Below are 11,888 nucleotides of genomic sequence, written 5' to 3' on the forward strand. Positions count from 1 at the left end.
ATGGTTATTTGGACATGTATTATATAATATATATGAGTACTGACTTAGCTAGCAGCACTAACTAGTATGCACGATGACTCGCAGCAGCAGCAGCAGCTTACGTGCGCGTAGCTAATATAATACGTGAAGGCTGATGATCGATGTATTTTATTATATCCGTACGTGTGGCTTTTTCTTATAATTAAATATAAACTAGCCGTCGGTTGATGGCGACGGAACATTCGTTTGCAATTGACTATGTAAATATATACATATATATATATATATATAGATATTCAATAGAATTCTAGAAGGTAATAATTCGACTCTTGTGAAGCCTTTGATCACATATGTATGTATGTAAGTATTTGCAACAGACAAGGGGAAGCACCAAGGCGGAATTAGTGATGAACGAGGGAAGCGAAAGAGTTTCTGGCGATGCAGGGAAAAAAGGGGTGGGTAGTATTCGGCAGGGTCGTGTAGCCAAGAGAGACAATTACAATTTACTCAAAGTTTCGTAAGGCAAAAGAGAGGCTAAAACCGCAGGTTTTGCTCTCGGAAATTGGAACACGATATGGGAGGTTGTTTCCAGTCATTTTAATTACTTAAGTCTTGCTGGTGATATATAATATTGAGGGCAAGTGAGTGTGTCTCGATGTCGGCGTGCCAGAATGTGTGGACAGGGCGCTTGGGGATCCTTTCTTTGTCACTTTTCCAGGACATACTCCATGAATATACGCTATGTGAGTAAGTACATGCTGTGTACATGTGCTACAGGGTGTCAATGCAATGCAAGTGGATACAAAAAAAAAAAGAGTTTAAAGAGTTCCCACGAACGCCAGGCGTAGAAGCCAAAGCTGTCATTTCGAACGTTCGTATGTATGTAGTGTGTACGTGCTGTGTATGTATGTACTATGTATGTATGTACCTATGCATGTATGTATGATGGTGAAGCCTACCGACAGAAAAGTAAAAAAAAAAAAACCCAATAAAATAATAAAAAATGATAGGGCACTGACCAATGGCCTCGTCCGAACGATTTCTATCCCACGACACCCCTGACCCAATAGGGATTGTCGGAGTCGCGATATTTAGAGGGTTTTGCTTTTTCATGCTTGTCCCTGTTGTTTTTTTCTTCTTTCTGTTTAATTTTTAGGTATGGAGTAATTTCCCATCAGGACCTTCCCCAAGCCGAATTTCAAAACCTCGTTCATCTCGCTGAAGGTGTCCGGCAATTGGACTTTTTTTTTTTACCCGCCTTACCGTTCCGGGAGCATGTTGCCAGCACATATCACCTGTGATTTTCCTTTTCTCTCTTTCTCTCTCTCCCAAATCGCAGTGGGAAAGGAAGAATCGTGAGTGATCGATGTTGGTGTTTGGTTAAAGTGGGTTTTATTTATAAGAACAACGACAACGACAACGACAACGACAACAAAAACAACGACGGGAAAGACAATATTAATTCTGGTGGTCTGGAATGATGAATGATGGTGGTATTAGTACCTTGCATGGAACTAACATTAGCCTCTCCAACGTCTTTTACATATTTATATATATAGGTACTTAGTATTAGTATTTTTGTACTAGTTAAATGTATGCATGGACTTTCCTCTCTCGAAGGGGAGAAGAATACGAAAAGCGTCGGCGAGAGGTGATTTTTTTATTATTATTTGAGAGGCTCCTCCCGAGAGCATCATCGAATATAATTATTCCATCCATGCACAGTATATACAGGTGTAGATCGAGTCAGTCAACTGTGTGCTAGCTAGTAGATAGATAATACATACTGCATACTTTTAGCATCATCGTCCCCTGCCCCTGGGCCACTCCTCCGTGCCTGTGTGTGCCTGCGTGTGCCTGTGTGCCTGTGCCTGCCTTATATTGGAATACAATGCTCTGCCATGGCCTGCCCAGGTCCGAGACTGGGCCTTTTTTGATGGCATTGGCCGGTGAGAATTAAAGGGGTAACCTTTTACATTACATTACATTACATTGCATGCGATACAATACTACTATGACAGACAAATGTCCATGTCCATGGACCTGTCAGGTAAGAGGTTGTACTGGCTGTACTGGCTGTACTAAATCAAATCAAATCAAACTTAGCGAAACCTCCTTTCCCTTTTTCCCTTCCACCCAGCTTTCCAGTATTTTATGGAACTCTCTCCCTCCGACTTCTTTCCACCCTTTTCTCTCCCTTCCCATCTTTTTTCTTTTGACTTCTGATCGTATAGGAACCGCCTTCTCGCGATTCTTTTCGACGCTCGTTCCCTGCTGTTTTGCTTTTAGTAGACACTCCCGCTTCACTCCTTCAGCGGCTGTTCAATTCTAAATCCGACCAACACGAATAATATCCAACTACTTAATTTCTAGTTTCCCACCCATTCAATTCAATTCAATCCAATCCAATTTCACTTCAGTTCATTCTTCGAAAGAGAAGGCATAGAAGGAAAATACAAAATCCTCCATCATGAGATCCGCTGCTGTTGCCCTTGCGGCTTCCGCTCTCCTTATGGGAGCTGAAGCCGGCTCTTTGTTTCGACGACATGCCCACCACAATGTCCACAAGAGGAATTATGGTTACGAGGCCCCGGCGGCGCAGGATGCTGAGACTTGCAAAATCGTTACCTATACCACCTGGGTTGAGTACAATCGTAAGTATTCAATCCTCCGTTCCCATTCCTGTTATCTCGTTCCCGTTCCCATTCCCACCCCTCTTCATATCGTTCCTTCCTTCCTTCCTTCGGTTGGTTCACGATAATATCCTTTTGGTTCTGGTGGTTGGTTGTTTTTGTTGCATTTGTGCAACACAACACATCTCCACGAGGAAGGTGTGGCTACACAAAAACAAAACAAAGCGAAACACCACGAGAAACATCGTGATGTCTATATACTTATAATCGTCATTATCATCATTTGCTTGAAATGTGAAGAAATATCCACTATGATGATATCGGATCCTGAAAGGAGAAGATCAGTGGAGAAACAACAATACGGGAATTCCTATTTTGGTTTTGATATTTTATCTAACATGTTGTATCTAATTTAGCCCCAAAGCCAACCTACGACACCACCGAATACGTCAAGTCTACAGTCACTCTCGTCCCAACCCCACACACGACGGTCCCATACTCCTGCTCCGTCCCCGTCCCGACACCTGAGGTCACCACCTGCGAGACCCCAGGTACCTACACTTTCCCCGCGAAGACCATCACTCTGACCTCCACAGAGTATGTCTGCGTTCCAACCACCACCGTCCTGCCACCGGGAACCCATACATACGGTGTTGGAACTAAGGTCGTCACCGAGACCTTGACCACCGTCACTTGTCCGTATGCTTCCACATACACCTCGGGAACTGGTGTCTACACCACCCTCACCAGCACCGTTTTCGAGTGCCCAACCCCTGGAACATACACATATGGTGGACACGAGACCACTATCACCAAGACCCATACCATCACTTATCCAGCCGTCGAAACCTACACTCCTGGAACCTACACCCACCCAGTCAAGACCGTCACCGTCACCGTTCCATCCTATGTCTACACCTGTCCCTATGCTCCATTCACTCCTGAGCCAACTCCTGAACCCACCCCGGAACCAACTCCTGAGCCAACTCCAGAGCCTACTCCGGAACCAACTCCTGCTTACACTCCACATGAGCAGCCACCAGCTCCGGTCTATACCCCTGAGACCAAGCCTGAGCCCAAGCCCGAGCCAACTCCAGAGGTCCCAACATACGAGGTCCCAACCACCAAGGAGGAAGTCCCAGCCTATACTCTACCAAAGACCTCTACCGTCAAGTCTGAGACCCCTAAGCCAACCAAGCCATCTGGCCCAATCGACTACAGCAACGTTGGAACTGGACGACAATGGTGTATCACTTACACTCAGTACAACAATGACAAGTCTTGCAAGACCCGTGATCAGATCTTCACCGATATCGAGGAGGTTGCCAACAAGGGTTTCCGATCCATCCGTGTCTATGCCCCTGACTGCGACGCTTTGGAGCACATTACTGATGCTTGCGACAAGTACAAGTTGAAGATCGTTATGGGCGTCTTCATCCGCAAGACCGGCAATGTTTATGATTACCAGGATGTCAAGAACCAGGTTGAGAAGTTGGTCGTCTGGAAGCGATGGGACATCACCGAGCTTATCGTCATTGGAAACGAGTCCGTCTGGGGTGGTATCATCTCTTCTTCCGATCTCGTCAGCCTCATCGCTGAGTGCAAGGGAATCTTCAAGGCCGCTGGATACCCTGGAAAGGTCACCACCTCCGAGGTCGTCTCCTCCCTTGAAGCCAACCCAGGTCTTTGCGGTGTCATCGACGTTGTTGCTGTCAACATCCAACCCTACTTCAACGGTGGTTACGCCGCTGAAGCCGGAAAGTTCCTCAAGCAACAGATGCAACAAGCTCAAGGTACGTAGCAAATCGATTTTGCCAGTCTACACGTTCATTTTAGGACTCATTAGCTAATTGATTCATTTTTTTGATAGCCGTCTGCAACCTTGAGACCTTCTGCTTGGAAGCCGGTTGGCCATCCGGCGGTGCTCCTATCAACAACGCTATCGCCGGACCTGGCGAGCAAGCCGCCGCTATTGAATCCATCTACGCCGTCGACGATGGTCACATTTCTTACTTCAGCACTTAGTAAGTTTAACTTCCATCATCACCCCTTGTATTGATACATATTCTAACATTGTGCCCCTTTTTTTTCTAGTGATGATCTATGGAAGGATCCTAACATGAACGGCGGTGTCGAGACCCACTTCGGTTGCGCCAAGCTCTTCCCCATCGGAGGATCCTATTAATTGAAGTGATGCCAGTTTAGCCAGCCGTGTTTTTGTTTCCTTTGTCTTTTTTAAACCCTTCTGTACAATACGCCAAAGCCATGAGTTAGGGAATGTATAAATTCATTTGCTTCTAATTCAACCATTCTCTTTCGAACATTAATCTTGTCCCCTCTTCATCATTAATCTTTCCCATTTCTTTCCCATTGAGCACTATTGATTTCTTATGTAGTAGAGAGCGTGTGATAAACGTTTCATTTGTCGAGATGGTTTGTAGTGGAGGTAGGTGATTGGTTGATGGTGGTAGATGATTCCCTTTGTTGAGCTGCGAGTGTGTAAGATATATAAGATTATAGACAAGAAGAATAGTGTGTGTAGTACAGTTAGTGCAATAACTATCAAACATACTTAATATTTAATAACCAACCATCACCTAGCTTCGATACTTCACAGTAGTATCTATATTTCATCCATGCCTATTAAGCACCGTGCCGTTTGGTCTGGATCTGTACCAGCCACTAACTTAGCAGCTACTACGTAAAACTTGGACCCGTTCGCTAGAATGAAAGCGGTGTGTTGTTCCCCTTAACTATTAAGCTTGAGCTTCCTGAGCTTCCCAACTTCAACCTTTTTTTATCTACCTCTCCACCCCCCCCTCCCTCCAACAGCCGGTTGAGGTTTTATTCTACAATGGCGGCCACAAACCGCAAATACTCGGCGCTTCCCGATATCGTAAGCCCTATATCTATTCCATCAAAATATCTTATCTTTCTGATTCAATCACTAACATGACGTATGATAGGACACATCTGCGAAGGATGTATTCGAGACACCCGACCTGACCGATGATTCCACACTCCCCGTATGACAACCCCCATACCCGCTGCCGCTATGATTTACCCTATCAAACTTACATTCCCTTTCTTTGTTTATTTTTATTTTTATTTTCTAACACTTACAATTCATAATTACATAGACGTCACCCTCCCGAGGGAACGGCGACCACTCCTCCGCCTCTTCCCAAACTGACGACAACGAGCACCGCGAAATCGCCCACCCTAGACTCCATCCACGACTCGCACGGAATGTTTTCAAAAATGCACAAGTAGACGCCAGTGATGCAGACTTCTCAGACAGGATTGCATCGAAGCGGCAGAGTTACCGGACTACGACTTTGAATCGACAGAGAAACCGGATGGATGAAGGGGAGAGGGAGCTGTATGGCGATGACGAGGATGAGCTGTTCGATGATGACGGAGGGGAAAGTGAAATTGATGGTGAGGAACGGGTGGGGAAGAGATTAGCTAGGTTAAGGAGGGAAATGGAGGAATTAAAGGATATGATTGAAAAGGAGAGGGAGGAGAAGGAGGAGTTTAGATTAGAACAAGGGATCTCCGAGGGCGAGGATGGGGAAGTGGAGGATCCCGACGAAGAAAGCTGGGAGAGGTTGGCGGAAGTGATGGAAGAACTAATGACAGCAAAGGGGAAGGGGGGCGGCGCGGAGGCGGACCTTGCGCGAAAGCTAGCTAATGGACTCAAGGTGCCACCACGGGCGGTTACTGACCCTGAAAACACACAGGCAGCGGTAGCGGCCCCGCCATCGGGTGAAATCGTGGAATCTACGGGGATCACAGCAAATTATACGGTGACTTACTCACCGCATTTCAAAAAGACACACACGTTAGCCAAGGTTGCGGAATTCGACTCTAGGATCACCCTGTTGGAAAGATTGCTGGGTATATCCTCAGCGCAGTCTTTAGCATCTATCCCAACGAATTTCGCGATCATATCGTCACTTGAGACGCTTACGCAGCAGCTCACAGTTCTTACAAATACATCCGCGTCGTCTTTGGACTCTGCTGCGAGGAGGGTTAAGAGTTTAGCTTCTGATGCTGAAAAACTTACAGAGGCACGTAAGGCAGCGAAAGCCGCGCTGGAGAGTCGTCGCGCTGCTGGGGAGGAAGAAGCAGCGATAGCCGGTACTCTCCCTGAAGGGCCATCGTACCTTTCAGACGCCGAAAACGAGGCCAAGATAAACGCTTTGTACGGCACCCTGGAGACCATTGACAGGCTATCCCCACTTCTTCCTGCAGTTCTAGACAGGCTCAGGAGTCTGAGAAGTGTCCATGGGGAAGCAGCTAGGAGCATGCAAACCCTTGAAATGGTCGAGAAGCGACAGGAGGAAATGCAAATTGAGATTACCAAGTGGAAAGAAGCACTGGAAAAGGTTGAGGCGGCAGTCGGAGAGAACGAGAAGACGGTTGGGGGTAACATGCAGCAAGTGGAGCAGTGGGTCCGGGTGTTAGAGGAGAAAGTACGACAGATGTAATGCCTGTCAACTGTTGACGCCTCCTACACGGTACTTAGACACAAGCGATGTAAGTACTTACTTGCATGGGGGGGAAGGGTGTACCATCCGAACAGGCATTAGGCACTAGCGTATTTCCATAAAATAAACGAAAAGAGGCACAGCACGAAACATTCTAGCCGGGCATGCATGCTACCTCAGAACTTCAGAGCAAGATGTCCCGATGGACCGAGACCGTATGAATCTAGAGCATTTGTGCCACTCGAGATACCTGCTAGTGCCCTGTCCATGTTCAGACTTGTTGGCCTCTGCACGGTTCTGAGCCTTTGGTTGGCCGATAACCTGGGTGTGTGGTGTGTGTGTGATGCAGGCTGCGTGTGTGAAAATGCGTGTTGCATTCATTTGGCCATAGATTGATTGCCTTCTAGCTCACTCACCTTTTTTTATTTTTTTTTATTTTATTTCCCATCATCACTCACCTTCTCTTTGTTTCCTCCTACATCACTTAAACATCCAATCCAACATCCCATCTCCTTCACCTCCCATCACGGCCTAGTTTCTGTGTTTTTCCCTTACTTCTTCTTCTCACGTGGTTAACCAGTGCTGCCCGTCTGATACCTGCAGGTGCCTCAGGTACGATGGCTCTAAAACGAAAGAGGTCAAACTCCGCACCCAGGCTGCTAGAACCCAACGAGGATACCTGGAGCACCAGCAGCACTAGTAGCAATCGTCAATTCGAACTAGCAGCCACCGAGTTCACTGTCAAAATCGATGTTCCAAAGCAACCAAGGAACAGAAAGAAGCCGAAAGCCAAATTTGAAGTTGATATCATCAGCAAGCTAATAATCCAGCCCTCAAAATGGCACAGAATGAGAAGTTACAGCAGTTTCATCAACAGCGAAATAACTTTCAAGCGTGGTGACATCGTGGAAGTTAAACGCCCTGGGAACGATGGTGTTCCTGGAGAGCGAAGGGAGTGGATCGCTAAGGTTCTCGATGTCAGGGCGGACGACCCTTCCCACGTTTACGTGCGAATCGCGTGGTTTTATTGGCCAGAAGATCTCCCTATGGGTCGGATGGAATACCATGGTCGCAACGAGGTCATCGAAAGCAACCATCCTGATATCATCGATGCCATGACCGTTAACGGTAAAGCTGACATCAAGGAATGGGACGAGGAGGACGAAGATGCTTCCATTGAGGGATACTACTACCGCCAACAATTTGATTATTTGAGCGGCCAATTGACTGTAAATTCTCAAATACCCTTCCCCTACTCATATCTACCAAGGCTTATATGCATGTACTTATATCTTCAAATTTCTACAGACTCCCAGACAATTTTGCATTTGTAAACGATATTACAATCCAGACACCAAGATTGTAAACTGTTCCGAATGTCAAATCTGGATGCACGAAGAGTGTATCATCAAGGACGCTATCAGGCGCCACAAAAAGTCCAGCCTCACTGCCAAAATCAGCGACGACTTGAAATCCGACCCAAATCCGACCCCCCTGGAGAAGGGAGCCAACAAAAGCCGTGATAAAACCAAAAAATCGACATCTAAGCCTGACCAGGGCATCGCAGCTGTCTTGTTCGAGGGAAAAATTCGCATCAGGGAAGTCACCAAAAAAGGCGACAACGATTCTGATTCAGGATTGGATTCCGACACAATTATCGACGAAGATATTCACTGCTTGCAATGCGGCGAAGTCGTCTCTTGAACGCCTTTTTTCTATTGAATATAGAACATAGGATTGGCATGCTGAACCGAACCCGTCTCCGTTCTTGAGCTTAATTATTCCCTCTTTACTCCCAGCGACCCCTCTCTTTGTTACCGTTTCTTGTTTCACAGCGATTATCGCCCCTTGCTCCATTCTTGTTCCAAAGCATGGTATTATTCACACATTTCTGTTTTCCTAGCGTCTTCCCCCCTTTATCGCATTCCACATTTATACATCCATTTTATTCATTATTCCTTTTAAATCACATATTCTTCTTCTTCTGGCTTTTTCCATCTCTTCCTGAGTTCTTTCTCCTTTTGTTTTTCCCCATTACCTACACTCCTTGATACCCCTCCCCCAGCAAGCAAGCGGGCGTTATTATTCTTCAATTAAAGGTTTCCATATCGGGCTGGTGTTATTGGGAGGCGATAGGTTGATGGTGTAGGAAAACCTTCGCACAATTACTTGGTTTTCCCATAATGGGTATTATTTATTACGCCTATTGTCTAAACTCTCTTCGGAGACTTTATACTGAGGGAGCGCTGCATATATGTTATTTATTAATAGCCTAGGCTGTAAAACTACATAGAATTATCACCATAAGTCAAAATCAGATTACAAATAAATATGTTGCATAGACGACGTTGACGTATTAGCTGTTCTTTGCAAATTTGGTGCATATTGATACCAGTGTACATCATCAGCTGCGGTTTTGTCGAGACTAAGCCCCGCTCGCAATCAATGAATACAAGGTATAAGTCCTTAATATATATAAGGACAGTGAATTGAAATCTATCTTCTATCGAGATCTTTCCTTTCTTCATCAAGCCGAATAATTATAAGGTTCTCCCTGGTACTACTGTTCAACGCCCCCACTCCTTTTGCGCGTACCAAACTCTCTACCGTTTGACAATTAACTGAGGCTTCCAATGGATCATACACACCCAGACATATCGATGTCAACGTCGGCTGCGCTTAGAGAGCTCGAAACTCTAACCAACCCAGAAATCGACCGAGTAGCCGCGATACCAAATATAGTCCTCACCGTGCTGGAGGTGGCTAAATCCGTTGCGACCCTTGAGAGAGAAGTCGCCAGGTTAAAAGAGCGGTATGCATGTTTTCCCTCGAATTGCAGTACATTAACAAACGCCTGGACATGTTTTTAAACGGTACGGTTGCGCAGGAATACCTTATTGAGACTACAGCTCCACAACAGTCATCTCGGTCGAACAGAGACCCTTCTCATCCCAGCGGTTGTTCCGCATGGATTGCGTGGCGCGATGCCCCGGAATTTGAATGATCTGAATGTTTTTAATGGTACGCTGAACAAATATCAATACAAACCGATCTGATTAAAAAAAAAATTTCATCAGTCAATCAGACGTCAAGTATACGTAGTTTGAGTGTTTAAGTTTATAGCTAACTCTAAAACTTCTTTGCGAAAAAAAAAAAATTTAGTTGAACAATGTGATGCTGCACTCCGGGCCTTCGGGGTAGAGATTGATGGCAAAGCTAGTGCGTATGCTAAACGGGGGATAATTGCGGAGCAATTGGGAGTGAGGCTCCCGTAGATGTTCTTACAAGTCCGGCTGGCTTTTACTTATCATTTGTGTATATTACATCGATATCTCAATCGGTTTCTTTCTTTCTTTTCTTTTCTTTTCTTTTCTTTTTTTTTTTTGTTGGAAGGCTTGAAGCAGTTGGAGTTTATCATCTGTGCACGAATCAGCACCTGTAGCTATACAGCCAACCAGACCCGAATGGGTCGTGATCCAATACTATCACGACAACGTTAGCTAGCAGTTTCCTAACATCCCAATATGCATAACTAAACCAAAACAAAAAACAAAAGGAAGGAAGGAAGTAAGTAAGGAAGGGAGAAAAGGAAGACGACAAGGAAGTATACCAGGATAGGAAGAGTAAAGAGAGACAGAGAGGGAAAGAGCAAAAGAATGCCTTCATCATCATCACCACCATCTCCACCCGCAGAGCCCTCCATGGCAGCAACGCCTACCCCGTCCGTGCAAATCCCACCGCTCTCTTTCGCCCTGGTCTCTACGGGTGTTTACCGCTCCGGCTGTCCCATGCCCCTCAACTTCCCTTTCCTATCAAAACTCCACCTAAAATCCATCATCTACCTCGCCGACCAGGATCTCCCCACAGACCTCCAGCGATTCGTCGCGGAAAATAATATCCAGGTCTTCCATTTCCGAGTTCAGCAGGTCCGGGGTGACAATAATGCAACAGATGACAACGCAGATGGATCTCTTTTGGAAAATGGGCTAGATACGGCTTCCGAAGTCGTTAACGAAGATGGGAGTACAACGATATCGAGAAGAGGGTCTGCGATTTCAAGAAGAGATTCCGCCGCTGCTATGATTTTCGAGGAAGAAAGGGAACGGAAGGAGAAGAAGGAAAAGGAGAAGGAAAAGGTTGAAAATGACCCCGTGAGCATGCGGCTAGCATTGGAGCTTCTGCTCGACAACAGAAACTTCCCGGTGTTGATACATTCCAATAAGGGGAAACATCGCTCTGGAGTTCTGGTTGCTTGTATGAGGAAGCTGCTGCAGAATTGGGCATTTGGGTCAGTTAAGCTTGAGTATTATTATTTTGCTGGGGAGAAGGGCAAGGCAGATGTAGAGGTATTTCACACACACACGCACCCCTCCTAAATTTCCCCCTAGTTGGAGGTCCTTTACCATTTCTTTGAATTCCTCTATGCTCGATGGGGATTCGTGGAGAACTGACGGTTTCGGGGATTCTATAGTTTATCGAGAAGTTTGAGCCAACTTTGAAGTACGACGAGAGATGGGCTCCGGCTTGGCTGAGGTACACCCCGGAAGAAGGGAAATTGATCAAGGTTATCAAAGATGGATGAAGAGAACCAATCTCTTAGCGAGGAATTACATGAGTTTTAAGACTATACTAAGGATTAGAGACGCTGTTGTCTCAAGGGCATTTTGATGGGTAAAATACAAAATACCACCTACGAAGAGCTATGAAAGGCTTGCAGTACAATACTTGTATGCTACAATACAAGCCAGGTGATGCAAAGGGGTCACCAATTCAAAATTTCAAA

The 11,888-nt window shown here is 45.8% G+C and overlaps 4 protein-coding genes across 4 annotated transcripts; all 4 read left to right on the forward strand.

The window, feature by feature from the left end:
• Positions 1–2,449: 2,449 nt before the first annotated feature.
• On the forward strand, positions 2,450–4,797 carry AOL_s00078g60 (uncharacterized protein; the record flags this gene model as incomplete). Its single annotated transcript, XM_011123323.1, has 4 exons — positions 2,450–2,633; positions 3,029–4,405; positions 4,483–4,636; positions 4,707–4,797. The coding sequence occupies 4 exons, from the start codon at positions 2,450–2,452 to the stop codon at positions 4,795–4,797; spliced, it is 1,806 nt and encodes a 601-aa protein (XP_011121625.1).
• A 669-nt stretch (positions 4,798–5,466) lies between these two features.
• On the forward strand, positions 5,467–7,105 carry AOL_s00078g61 (uncharacterized protein; the record flags this gene model as incomplete). Its single annotated transcript, XM_011123324.1, has 3 exons — positions 5,467–5,508; positions 5,579–5,638; positions 5,753–7,105. The coding sequence occupies 3 exons, from the start codon at positions 5,467–5,469 to the stop codon at positions 7,103–7,105; spliced, it is 1,455 nt and encodes a 484-aa protein (XP_011121626.1).
• Positions 7,106–7,722: 617 nt separating this feature from the next.
• Positions 7,723–8,809, forward strand: AOL_s00078g62 (uncharacterized protein; the record flags this gene model as incomplete). Its single annotated transcript, XM_011123325.1, has 2 exons — positions 7,723–8,334; positions 8,414–8,809. The coding sequence occupies 2 exons, from the start codon at positions 7,723–7,725 to the stop codon at positions 8,807–8,809; spliced, it is 1,008 nt and encodes a 335-aa protein (XP_011121627.1).
• A 1,952-nt stretch (positions 8,810–10,761) lies between these two features.
• On the forward strand, positions 10,762–11,687 carry AOL_s00078g63 (uncharacterized protein; the record flags this gene model as incomplete). The annotated part of the gene is made up of 2 exons (XM_011123326.1): positions 10,762–11,451; positions 11,577–11,687. The coding sequence occupies 2 exons, from the start codon at positions 10,762–10,764 to the stop codon at positions 11,685–11,687; spliced, it is 801 nt and encodes a 266-aa protein (XP_011121628.1).
• Positions 11,688–11,888: the final 201 nt, after the last annotated feature.

The sequence above is a fragment of the Orbilia oligospora genome (genome assembly GCF_000225545.1).
Source record: "Orbilia oligospora ATCC 24927 unplaced genomic scaffold scaffold00078, whole genome shotgun sequence".
NCBI lineage: Eukaryota > Fungi > Ascomycota > Orbiliomycetes > Orbiliales > Orbiliaceae > Orbilia > Orbilia oligospora.